Raw genomic sequence first — 13575 nt, forward strand, 5'->3', positions numbered from 1 at the left:
CTCCAGGATTTCAACATTGGTCCCTCCCTTTCTGTTCCCTGAAAGCAGGTAGAGCAGCCGTCTGACTCATCCTCTGCCTCTGCATGACTCTGCGCCTTTATCAGAGCAAACAAAGCTTTATTAAAGCAGCAGGAACAGCGGCACTAATCAAGCTCCACCAGTTTCTTGTAAATGGGATTGATTTTATTTCTACACCATTTGTCAAGAGGCTTTTTATTATTATTATTTTTGAGCTATTTTTCTTTGTGTAAAATTTATTTTTTTCTCACTTTGAGGAGATGAACATCATAAAAAAACTGGACATCTGGGTTGTTAATGCCTTCTTGGATAATTATTGAGTAAAATGTTCTGTTTTTTCACTTAGAAAGTTTAGTTTTTGGCCTGAATTGGGGCATATTACCCCAGTTTAAATAGGTTTTTGTATTCTCAGAATGCTATCTATCTGTTAAATTCTTAATAATTTTTAAAATCTTATTTCATCAACTAATTAGTTGTTTTTTGACAGTTTTTAATGTTTCTTTTACACTTTAATAAAATAGAAATAAATTGATGGATATGCTTTGTCTCGAGTCACATTTGGGAGTGGCATCATCGCTGACATCACAGGACAGATCTGGTTACAGGAAGTGGAGGAGTTGGTATTAAAATTTGTTTGATTAACAAGAACAAAATAAATTTAAAAGAGCTACCTGCTGAATAACTGAGAAGAAAACCTTAGAAATCGGGGAGAGGAAACAGGTGTGAAATCAGACAGAAGGAGGTGTGGCAGCAGAGGAAGGGAGAGAGTGGCTGCTCCCCACACTTGAGATGCTGTGCTGGCTGAGGGAGGACGAGATGTCGGTTCAGAAACTGCTACAACGAGTGCAGTGTGTCATCACACATGTCGGTGAGTCATCATACATCTCCCTCTTGCTTTATTGATCTGCCTGTTTGTCATTCAGTTTCACTCAGTAGGAACATATAGGGCTTTTTTAAAAATGTAGCCCTTGAAAATTCCCTTTGAGGAAGAAGATGTCCCTGTGATGCTCAGCATGGTAGATTAAAGGGATGCAGGCAACGGTTGCTCTCTCAACAGGACCACTGGGAGTTGAAGGATGCAAGGGGATGCTTTCAGCAAGGACCATGGACAAAATAGAAATATATATATATATATATATATATATATATATATATATATATATATATATATATATATATAATATATATATATATATATATATATATATATATATATACATGTATGTATAATTTGTCATTTCTGCCAGGTTCTCTTAAGATACTGATCCAATTATTACATTTTATGTATATTTACAGAATGCAGTTCTGCAAATGCATGTTAGTTTGACATGTGTAACATTTATTGATTTCATTAAACATCTTTAGATCAGTATTTCATAGACTTAGATCAGCAGCATTCAGCTGTCATCCTCTCTACATTTTTTATATTGGCTCCTTCTTCCAGCTTTTTCTTTCTCCTTTTTTACTCCCTTTGATATTTTCCATCCTTTGCTTATTCTTCCCCTCTGGACCCTCCCTTCTCTTTCCTCTGTCGTTCTTTCTCCTACCTTCCCTTCTGTCGTTCTTCATCTGGGTAATTTTCTGGCCTGCTGTGAATTAGGTTAATGTGCCACGCTGGAGACTACTGCACAGGAGACTGGGGGTGGGGATGCTTGGTGAGTGGGGGGTTATGAAGAGTGTTGCTATGGAAACTGAATTTGAGGGGGAGAGCTGATATATTGTGTTTCCATCACAAGGTTTGCTAGCCTGATAACTGGCTATTGTTCATACTGTATTCTTATTCTTATCAGCATTGATAAGAATGCTGATAAGAATTCTTATCAATGGACCCTCTTACTATTCTCATCTGCCCCTAACAGTCAGCTAATATCCTATTTTTGATGATACCTTTAGTTTTCCTCTTCTTTCATTAACTTTCACTCTATCTGTCAATGTTATCTAATTGCTGTGTTGTTTGGGGTTTCCTTCTTGTCATCATATGTATTAAATACAATATATAATGTTCTATTCAAAGTCTGCTCTAAATTACTACGTCAGTGTTAAACTCTTATCATACCGTGTCTCAGGCTCTCCATTCAAACAAAGAATTAAAGTACTTCTGCAAAATCCAACAGTAGAAGTGATTGAATCAGAATCCCAAAATGTTTCAGTTTTTCTATTTATACCTAAAACTTTCAAAAAATGTAATAAAAATATAACAAGCAATGGTATCATACAATTTGCCATGTCAGGCTTTGATGTTGAATGTCATTTCAGGCTTGCTAACAGATTTTTAACATTACACTTTGAAATTAAAGGAAACACGCAATCATTGAGTTTTCACTGATTACAACATGAATGAAGTTCCTGAATGACTGTCTGATAGAAGGATCAGTAATCACACAAGGTACCTTCAAGTAAATGGTGGCATTAAAACTGTAATGGTGGGTTTGTTTGAAATCAGCCACCCAGAGTCATGGTCTCATCTGTTCTGAGCAGGGGATGCAAATGTCCTAGCTGAGCATCCACTACTTCATTAGTTAAAGGTTATCATGTCACATAAGCTTTATAGTTCCAAAATATGTCAACAAACGTACAAGTTACAGATTTGACGTGATTCACGAGCTTAGCATGAGGTTTGCCAGTAACAAGAAGAAGAAAGTCAGTGTTTGAAGCAGTATTCATAAGGCTGTTGTTCCATTGACAGGAGTGGTTGGTGCTGTTCTCAAATGTTCAAAATCATTGCTATCCAATATCCCTGCCCCCACCAGCCTCTGACCAGCTTTCACCCTGTTGTCTGTGTTCTGTCTGCTTCCTCTTCCTATTTGCTGCAAGGGGGAGAAGGTGGGAGGCCAGAGAATGGATTGTATATCCTCTTTAAAGTGTTTGTCTTCCGTCCAGTTGATCACACCTGACCACAACAAGAAAATAGAACAATAGGGTTGGTCTTCAGTTGGTCTTTAATTTCACAGTTTGGCCTAATTTTCTCTCTTCTTACATTGTACTAAGCAGCTCATGACTGAGCACAACAGCTCAGTCAGGTTGAGTAAGCTGGTGAGTCTGCAGATAAAAAGTGAATGAGTGCCCGCCAGCCTCACTGACTTAGAGAAGTTTTGGTCATGCAAAACCTATTGAATACTTCTCCACTTCTGTGCAGAAAAATGTAACTGACATAATGGAATGCTGTTTCAGGAGTTCTGAAAGTAGTTCGCAATCACCGAGGTTAATTAGTAAAGTTAAACAAAGTGAAGGTGAGGCTGTATAGTAAATAAAAAGAAGGTTTGTTGGTTGCCGCTCCAGGGGGTCTCAGAGACATGAGCAAAACAACTATTTACTCTAACTCATTGCTAGTCATGTCATGTTTCTATCAATGTTCTTTTGTGCTCATTTGAAGGTATTATATTAAAAAACGTTGATGGGAAAAATTCAAAATGACCTCAATTTTGCAAAAAATATTTAACCCATGCTGAAGGAGGTTAAGCAAGGGTTAACCTCCTTGCTTTGGTTTTTCAAAACTAAAAGACAGAAATAATGCAGTAATGCGCTGTGTTGCCCTGTGATGATCTGGAAGTTCAGGGTAGCCCAAGACACAAACCCTACAACATAAAAAAAAAAAAAAAGGGATTTAAGTTAAGGTTTCATGTTTACGGTTTTTCAGAAATTCCAAGATATTATTCAACATAATATCTTGAATAATATTTCATTATGATTAATGGAGTAATCGCCTCTCAATGGCTGCCACCTTATTGTGAGAAGCGCTAGGCAGGAGTGGGCATACTTGTCCCCGATCTTGGTGCCTGCACGTTGGGGTTTAACTCGGTGAACAAGAGGATAGCCTCCCTCCACCTATGTTTGGGTGGACGGGATGTGACTGTGATTTGCTTATGTGGTGAACAGTTCAGATTACACACCCTTTTTGGAGTCCTTGGAGGGGGTACTAGAGAGTGCCCCTCCTCGGGATTTCCTTGTTCTGCTGGGGGACTTCAATGCTCACATAGGCAATGACAGTGAGACCTGCAGGGGTGTGGTTGGAACAGTTTGAGTTGTTCCATGAAGTTAGAACAGAAAGCTAAAAGCTTTCTTCCCACTTTCTGTTCTAACATGGGGCAAAGTTTAAAGTTAACAAAGATGAAATATTGATTGAAAGATACATTTCATCTTTGCCATGTCACCCATAGCAACTCTGAAAGTAACAGTTACTTGATTCTGCTATAAAATGACACTGTACCAGAAAATGCATAATTCTGCTCCTTTTAACCCAACCATAAAAGTATTCTATACAACAATTAAAAACACCAAATCTGCAAATTATGCGAATGTGTTTAAGTTTATGTTTTTTACAATGTGTAACTAAGAAAAATATGGAGAAGGTTATGAGGGAAGGAAAACCTGGAGTAAATATGGAAGGATGCAGAGAGGAGGGGAAGTCCCTGCCATGTAATGACATATTGTTGAGGATATTTGTGTAAAATGTGATAAAAAGCAGAGCAGCTAAGCGACTCACGGGGTTACTGGGTAGGATTCAGCTCCTCCTCAATGAAAACACTGCTGCACACACATTCTGTGCGTATGTACTGCAATTGTACTCAATTGTACTAGTTACAAGTTGGGCAATTGCACACACACACCCACGTACACACACACATTTTCACAGTCCAGTGACCTAAAACACGCAGGGTGCCTCTGCTATACACCGGAGGTGTGGAGGGGTCCTGCAGTTGCCCTGAGGACTATGCTGTGGGAGTGTCTGTGGACCCTGTGCTTCAGTGGAAGTTTTGCTTGTGTGTGCCACTTCTACATTTGCTGGACTGAATGCTGGACTGAATGCTGGCACAGCTGCGGTTTATCTGCACACTGTTGGACAGAAAGAACAGCAGCATGGGATCTGTAATATGTAAGTGATGACTGCGATAGCTGCTGGTGTGTTTGTGAAGCTGACTTTGTAATGAGAGGTCAGAGTAAAGAACAGACATGCTGAGTTTCAATTTGCCAGTGTAAAAGTCGGTAATATCCACAGGAGAGCAGAGAAGCTGATTAGTGGGTCAAGTATGAGATGGGATATATTTCAACTAATAGGAACCTACCTCTCATAAGTAGCACAATTGGAATTAAAATGAATCTCTTGTCTTGATGGAGAGAATATTGGGTAAAAATGTGTGTAAATCGATACCAAGATAAATTAGATTAGTGTGATTAGATTTAGATTTCCCCCTGAAACGTAATTTTATTTTCTATCTTAAAAATTATTTTGTTCAGATTTTCTCTCAAATAACGACCTAAAGGTGAGAATCGGTATTTGGTGTTGATAGAATTGCTGTTCTGAATGTTCTTTAAAAACTGTCTCTAAATAGCTTGCCAGACATGTTTGTCCATTACCCCTGACATATAGTTTTTTTTAGAGCTTTACATTCACACAACCTCCAAATCCAACTCAAAGTTGATGTTTTATTTTCATTTTTCCATATGTGACCTTCATCTGGATTTTCCGTGACAGTCTTAACAGCATAATTCCAGTCTTTTCACCAAACCCAACTTTTACTTTATTGGAGATTAAATATTCTGTTGAGAGTCCTGAGAAGAGGTGCTGATAGAAGTGTTCTTTGACAATCTCACATTATGAAATAAGTTTATCAGTGAAACACATCTCTCCTGGTTCTGACTACTTATCCGAACAGACTTCTTTACAAAAGTTACAACAATTTTCCATAAAAGGCCATTGCTTTTAATTGTGCTTTCGTTTTGCTTATTGCCTTTATTCTTGTTATGATCTCGCAGTAATACTGCTGGTTCCCATTGCTCAGTAATCTATCCACAGACGACGACAATCCATTCTTACTTCTGTAAACAGAGCGCTACTTTGTGCATGCAGGTCGTAAACTGTTCACACAAAAATCTGATATAATTAGCAATCTGACTTACCACAAAAATGAATAATAAATAAATACATTTTAGGATTTTTAGCATTTAGACATTGAGACCTGCTGTGACTTAGACTGCAGTGAACATAGTCTAAGTTGCCTACAAACAACTTTTCTGCTATAGCTACATTTTTTGTGGAGCTGATGTCAGAGCCCAACACTATGAAGCAAACTAAGTCTATCCCAGTTTTCTTAGAGATTCAGTTGGAATAAACTTGAAAAACTCACACTTATATAGCAATACACAGCTAACTTTTTATGACATGATAGCTACTTCCATCTGGAAGTAGCTATCAGAAGATGGGCACACTGTGGTCATAAAGGGATGGACATGGTCAGCAACAATACTCAGGTAGGCTGGGGCACTGAGACAATGCTCAGAAGGTACTAATGGGCCCAAAGTGTGCCAGGAAAATATCCCCACACCACTGTACCACCACTACCAGCCTGAACTGTTGATATAAGGCAGGATGGAACCATGCTCTCATGTTCATCCTGGTAGGGCCAAATTCTGACCATACCATCCAAATGTCTCAGCAGAATTTGAAACTCATCACACCAGACAACATTTTTCCAACCTTCTATTGTCCAATTTTGGTGAGCCTGTGTGAATTGTAGCCTGTTTTCTTTTCTTAGCTGACAGGGGTAGCACCTGGTGTGGTCTTCTGCTGCTGTAGCCCATCTGCCCCAAGGTTCGGCGTGTTGTGCGTTCAGAGATGCTCTTCTGTATATCTTAGTTGTAACTAGTGGTTATTTGAGTTACTGTTGCCGTTCTTTCAGCTCAAAGCCTGGCCTTTATGTTCAAATATATGTTATCAACAAGGCATTTGGCCCACAGAATTGCCGCTCACTGGATATTTTCTCTTTTTTGGCCTATTCTCTATAAACCCTAGAAATGGTTGTGCGTGAAAATCCCAGTAGATCAGCAGTTTCTGAAATACTCAGACCAGCCCGTCTGGCACCAACAACCATCTCACGTTCAAAGTCACTTAAATCACCTTTCTTCTTCATTCTGATGCTCAGCTTGAACATCAGAATGAAGTTCAGTCTGGCATATAAACATGACCAGATTGTCTTGGCCATGTCTATATGCCTAAATGCATTGAGTTGCTGCAATGTGATTGGCTGATTTGACATTTGAGTTAATGAGCAGTTGGACAGATATACCTAATAAAGTGGTCGGTGAGAGTATATTGATTGTATCCGTCCATGGATTTCAGGTCAGTTTCCTTCATATTGTACACTGTCATGTTTACTTGGCCGTTAACTATTTAGTAGTAGATCAGAGGCAGCTTGTCTGAGATATTTTCCTTCTCCGTCTCATTCAGGTCGATCCTAAAAACTGCAATTTTGTTCATGTATCTTCTTCTTGCACATTGGTGCAAGAAGCCACGTGTCCGCTATTCATTGCGCATGCACTTGCCTGCTAATATGGCACTGACCACTTTTGCTTCAGACTTGTGGGCATTATGTATTATTTGTCATTTTACAATAGAGGAGACATGTTATTTGTCTTAGCCGTGACCCATTCTGTGTTCTGCATTAACATTCTCAGGGCTGTATCTCTGTCGATCCTTTGTATTTTAGGAGGTGATCATTTGTATTAATGTCAGTTGCTTATGTTTGTGAGAGCAGAGACTGAGACACAAAGCAGACTCTTATCTCCAGCTGCTGTCATTAAACATCCTCTAATTGTTTTCTTTTCTTCACGCCTTCTTCCTGAGAACATGTTGCTCCTGCCTCCACACCCCTTCTCTCCCTGACCTTGACAAAAATAACTGTAAATAAGATTTACAGGAAGGACGGAGAAGCAGGAGTCTTATTGATTGTGGACAACATAAACAAAAGTTTTTGATACCTTACCAAGTTCTTCTGTCCCCTGGGAAAAAGTACTTACCCATCTTGTTTAGCCATTTATTAACTGTGATTAAACTACAATATTTAGAAAGCTGAGCTCAATTTTACAAACCAAACCCTAATCTGATTATAATGTAACTTACAGAATTAATATACCATTTAAATAGAATGTATATGATGGCTGAAAGATTTCAAAAAGCAGTACATCTAAAAGTATAAAGTAATTTCTAAGACTTTGGAACTCCAGTGAACCAAAGTAACAGCCCAAATCCACAACTGAATAAAACATGGAGCTTTGGTAACCTTCCCAGCTGAGGGCAGTCAACCCAAAAAAATTTTTTATAGTTATTCTTTGTCATTAAAAACAAAACAATTATATGCAATAGAGAACATATACAAATCAATAAAATGAAAGGCATCAGAAAGAATAAACAATTTTTGTCATATTTGCACCTCTTAAATAGGGATTTACAAAAATAAACTAATCAAACACATAAACTCAGAAAACATTCTGTATGGATTCATATTATTCTATTTCATATTTTTTTAAAAAGCAAACAGACACAAACAAACAAACAAACAAAAAAAGCAACTTTTACCATTCTCTTAAATCTGTACATTGATCTGGTATCTGGTATTTTTGATGTCACTTTCCAGACCATTTTTACTCCCTGGATTGAAATAGACCACTCGTTCAAACTGCTATGAAACAAACATCTATCCCCTCAACATAAAAGCAACATTCTCTCTTAAAAAATTGACTTGGATGTTAGAAGGTAATACGTTTTTTTGAGCTTTATACATAAACAGTGCAATGTTAAAGTCAACCAAATCATAAGTTACCCGAAGAGCACAGCAATGACTCAACCAGGAAGTTACACAACAATCTATTCTAGACCAACATCTTAAATTCAATGTTTAAGGTTCAATATTAAGAAAATCAATTCCACAGGAAAGGTTGATGGTTGAAATCATTGCTGACCAAAAAGAATACAAAGATATGACTGACATTTATCAAAAAACTTCTTAATGATCTCCAAGACTTTTGGGGAGATATTCTGGAACTAATGGATCAAAATGGACCATAGACTTAGATTTATGTTATTGCCATTGCACATAGAACCATAAGTAAAATTGGCAATGAAATGTCATTACTTGACCACTGGAGCACATACAGAAACACAAGTGTGCCTGTAATGAAATAATAAACAAATAATAATGTATTGCTAAAAATATATAACTTAGCATTTTCAAGGAGTATCAGATGGTTTTAGTGATGGGACTATTGAGCAGTCTGATGGTCAGTGGGAGACAGCTATTTCTGAGTCTGGCTGTTCTGCAGTGGATGCTGTGGAATCTCCTGCCAGATGCCGACCAGATGAACAGACCATGCAGAGGATGGATGGAGTCAGAGAGGATCTGGTTTGCCCTGGCTAAGCAGCATCTATGTGCAATGGTATAGAAAGGGAGGAGTGGAGTCTCAATGATCTTCTCCGCTGTCTTCACCACTCTTTGAAGAGACTTCCATTCTGAGACCTTTCAGGTCCCGGACTAGATGGTTGGGTGCAACACACATTCATCTGTAGACCTTTACAGTATTTCAATAACTAGGTGTTGGCTAGCAAATGCTGTTGACTTGACAACCTGAGAGGATGCTGATTGACTTTATGAACTAATCAACAAGTGCTGATGAACTAGCACTGTATGTATGTCACTGAATATGAATTGCCAGTTCTGTATGATTTCGGTTGATTTAATATTTTCAAATACTTGGATATGAATTTGACCAGTTTTTCTAAAGAGCCTTGAGAGAACATGTGTTGAATTTTTGCCTAGTCCAGTGGTCCTCAGGCCCCATGTCATAAATGTTTGAGGTATCTCTGTTCCATAACTTAGATCAGCAGCATTCATAACTTCTCTGCATAACTTCTATTGCTGATGAAGCCTGTTAATCACCCTGTTACTGGTTTCCTGACTCAATGCTATCTCCTGTGTTTCTTTGGATAGAAACTTCTAAAGCTTTCTTGAAAGATTAATTGAGTTTACTGTTTGATTACTAAGATCAATTATAATGCTTTATAAAATGGAAATAATGTTTTGTAAAGTGCCTTGAGACATTTGTTGTGAATTATATAATGGTATATAGATAGATATAATTTGAACTCAGTTTTTGCTTCATGTGAAGCAGCTGAAGGACACCAGAGTTCAAAAAGACAGTTTGAACTTTGTGTGCTGTGACATTAGTTTGTTGCATTGTAGAAAGAACTGAGCCAAACAACAAGGCTCTTGATTTATCAGATTCTATTCCTCTCATTATGTCTTGCCATGACCTATGGGTCATTACTGGGAGAACAAGATCCTTGACTCAAGCCACTGAAAGAAGCCAAGTTTTGAACTAGGTAAAGGACATATTTTTTCTGGTCTGGGAACATTTTGGGATTTCTTGGAGTGAGCTGGAGTGTGTTGCTAGGGAGAGGAATTATTAGGTTTTTATTCTATACCTGCTGCCTCTGCATTCCAGTCTTAGATAAGTGGAAGTCAGTAATTGGATACAAAAGCTTCACTGTTCATCTTAGATAAATTAAATTAATGTACGAGGACAAATAAAATGTGGTTGTCAAGTCAAAATTTTTCAGTTAACTGAAATTGCAAATTTCTCCTTGGTACACTCTTTACTTGTAAAGAAATCTCATAAAAAGAATTCCAGACCATAAAAGTTTACCATTGGCAGTCCAGGATGTCCCAAACATCAGAAAATGCTGCAGACACAGACAGCAACACATAGGCTATTTGCCAAGTGAAACATCATAGTCTACAAAAATCAAACATATGACTCTGGATTCTCTTTCTTCGCTCTATGATTCTTCTTCTCTCTCACACACACACTTTTTCTCCTTCGGTTTCAGTTTTTTTTTTTTTTTTTGACATGAAAGCCCGCCCTACTCTCCTTCAGCAGCTCATTGGTTGCTTGCAGCTCAAAGCAGAGCTGTTTCACAGCTGGATCTGGAAAAACTGACCACAAGCACATGTAACAATCCAAGCTGCATATGTATGGGACTGTGTTTTGTTGCTAGTTTGGTAAATGTGACAGGAGGCTGAGGGAGACTAAGATTTGTTCATCTGGACATTCAGAATGGCTTTGATGATGATGGTGATGAAGACACGGCTGCTGTTGATAGACCAGGGTTGGATGTTTGATCTCTGAATCATCTTATGGAAGAGGAGTTTGTTCTCTGTGGATTTACTCTTTTGCATGCACTACAGCCTCAGAGGTGATAACATGAAGAGAGTGAAACATGTTATAGGTAAAGTTCACACACTGTGGTTTCAGACACCTTTCGACTTTCTGTTATGTCTTGAAATAACACAGAGAATTGTAAAATAAGTGTAACCATGTTTCCTGTTCAAGGTACTAAAGCTTAGAGTTTGAGCCAATGTTGGAAGTTTTTCTTACAGTTTTGTTATGTTATGCCATATAAAAAATCATGCAAGAGCATTAAAGAAAAAGCAAACCTATCTGTCTGACATGTCTGCTTCCTTTTTTAAATATCCCACATGTTTTTCCCATTTAACATTCTGTTTTTATGGAAACCCTTACTGACTCTGATGTGGTGTTCAAGGCCCCCTTGTTCTTCTTGAGGCCAAGTCGACTTTTATAACCAAATGTCATTTGATTAGTCACAAAACAGGTCACTGCCACTGGGATGTGTGGAATTATTCTGAAATAATAAATTAGAAGCTCGTGCATATCTTTCTGTATCTACTACTTAGTGACTGGCAAATCTTAGGTTGCCAAGTATACAAAAAATTTCCAATAACTTTTTGCTGATATTATATCTAATACATGCTTATATTAGTATTCACATTGACCTCCTTTTCTTCATGGTTTCTCTCAAATTCATCCCTGAGTAACTATTGGCTTTCACAAAGTTTTCATTTACTCTGTCTCCTGGTGAGTTTCTAAACACAGACTTTCTGTTATGTCTTGAAATAGTCATCAATCTGCTCCTTCTCTTTCTGTTTTGCTGTTCCAACAAGAGGAACATTCTGTCTGTGAGGGCCTGGCTCCTGTTGCATAACAACTTATACCATTTGTTCCTACAAATTTCCTGGATACTCCACCTGACCAATCTTTGATTTTTTTTTCAATCTATAATCTCATACCTGCAACCCGTTAGCTCATCAGCCAAGGCATTTTGTATAGCATTCAACCTCCTTAGTAATTAAACCTTTCATCTTCAGTCACTACTTGTTGGTTGTCATTTCCTGTCACTTTCCCATGGCCTCCTTGTGCCGCCTTAGTTTCTTTCTCCAGAACTTATGGTTTTGTTGTAACTCCATTGATCTTTGTAAGTTTTTGTTGTCACATTTTTTCATTAAAATCTTCAAAATGATCCATGTTACCAGCTCCTAGCTCCATTTGGGTCTGTCTTTCAACACACACATCCTGATAAAGAATTGACCTGATTTCTGGTTTTCATCTGATTTGACCAAAAACACCAGAAGACTTTATTAAATTCAAGCTTTATTAAAGCTTAAATTGAATTATTTAAGCTTGGTTGGACAGACGTTATAAAAAGAACCTCTCATGATCTTTCCTACATCTGAGGTTATATGTTTAGACTGAGGTATTCATAATAGAGCATAATGAATAGCTTCATCTACCATAAAAGACATTTCCATTCAGCAAACTCATCTTATTGAATCAGACCAGAAGTGTTGACCTATTTTCTATGCTTTCCCAATACTAGATTTATTGTACACACAGTCTGAGATCTCTGTTTTCTGGGCTGATACTGGACTCTATATGTGGATTTAAAACAGACAGTGTGAAAAATGTTTTGTTGGCATAAGTAATAAGTGCTGTTTTTGATTTTTTTTTTTCAGTTTACTTGTTTGATAACTTGTCTTCAACCCTCCATACTGAACATGAACTATGACTAAATAAACTCATCCATGCAATAGTCATTGCTTAACATCAATGTGATCAGTGTCTTTTGTTTCAGATGAAATCATGCAACAGGAGATCAGGCCCCTGATGGCTGTGGACATCATAGAGCAGCTTCATCGGCAGTTCGCCTTACTTTCAGGTAGGCTCCTGGGTGGAGGACCCAAAATCTGGACCCTGATATCCATAAAGAGAGATACAAGATAATTTTTTTTGCCAATTTATTGTGAACCCTTGGTAAGAACCAAAGCTTTTTATTATTTAAAGTAGATGTGTAAGACTTCTTCTTTGACACAGGGTGAACACTTTAGTAGCTGCTAAATGGTGTAATTTTGTGAAGATTACTTACCATTCACATTCTGTGTCCCGACATCAAAGCCTTGCAGTTCAGAGCAGAGTTCTGAGATCCAATAGGAATACTTCTTACATAGCTTGTCTTTAGGCCCTGCCCAGGTTGTTCATGTGACAATCACAGGCAAAAGATTGAAAAGCGCAAGCAAAACTCTTTGAATTCATGTAAAACAAGGGAGCGTCTCAAAAAACTTTGAATCTCAAACTTATGTTTTTTTTGTTTGAATAATACTTTTTTTCTTTGACATGATTTTTTGTTTTGCTTGAATGCTACTTTTTTGTTTGCTTTTTTTCTTTTACTTGAATAATTGTGACACAAATTTAACTCCATAGATACAGTGCGCTAAATAATAAAACATAAATTAACAAAGCTTCGAGGCAGGTAAATATTCCTCAAGGAATTTTAATAATCGAGGTACTCGAATCATTCGAGGAACCATTTCAGCCCCAGTATGTATCTAGAAAGAATCAGAACAAGAAGTACCATAAAAATAAAATTAGAAG

The 13575-nt window shown here is 37.7% G+C and overlaps 1 protein-coding gene across 3 annotated transcripts in view; it reads left to right on the plus strand.

Annotated features, from left to right (window-relative positions):
* The first annotated feature begins 612 nt into the window (after nt 1-612).
* The window catches only part of mcf2l2 (MCF.2 cell line derived transforming sequence-like 2), a 73381-nt gene continuing 60418 nt past the window's right edge, over nt 613-13575 (plus strand). For 2 of the 3 annotated variants that reach the window (XM_055060462.1, XM_055060465.1), the window contains exons 1-2: nt 613-886; nt 12779-12862. In XM_055060462.1, the coding sequence (XP_054916437.1) occupies nt 808-886; nt 12779-12862 (163 nt within the window). In that variant the 5' untranslated portion in view covers nt 613-807. Of the gene's footprint in view, nt 887-4713; nt 4892-12778; nt 12863-13575 lie in introns of those variants that run through there. The other variant, XM_055060464.1, reaches the window with a different exon arrangement.

Source organism: Poeciliopsis prolifica, unplaced genomic scaffold (assembly GCF_027474105.1).
Source record: "Poeciliopsis prolifica strain line A6 unplaced genomic scaffold, Auburn_PproV2 SCAFFOLD060, whole genome shotgun sequence".
NCBI classification, from domain to species: domain Eukaryota; kingdom Metazoa; phylum Chordata; class Actinopteri; order Cyprinodontiformes; family Poeciliidae; genus Poeciliopsis; species Poeciliopsis prolifica.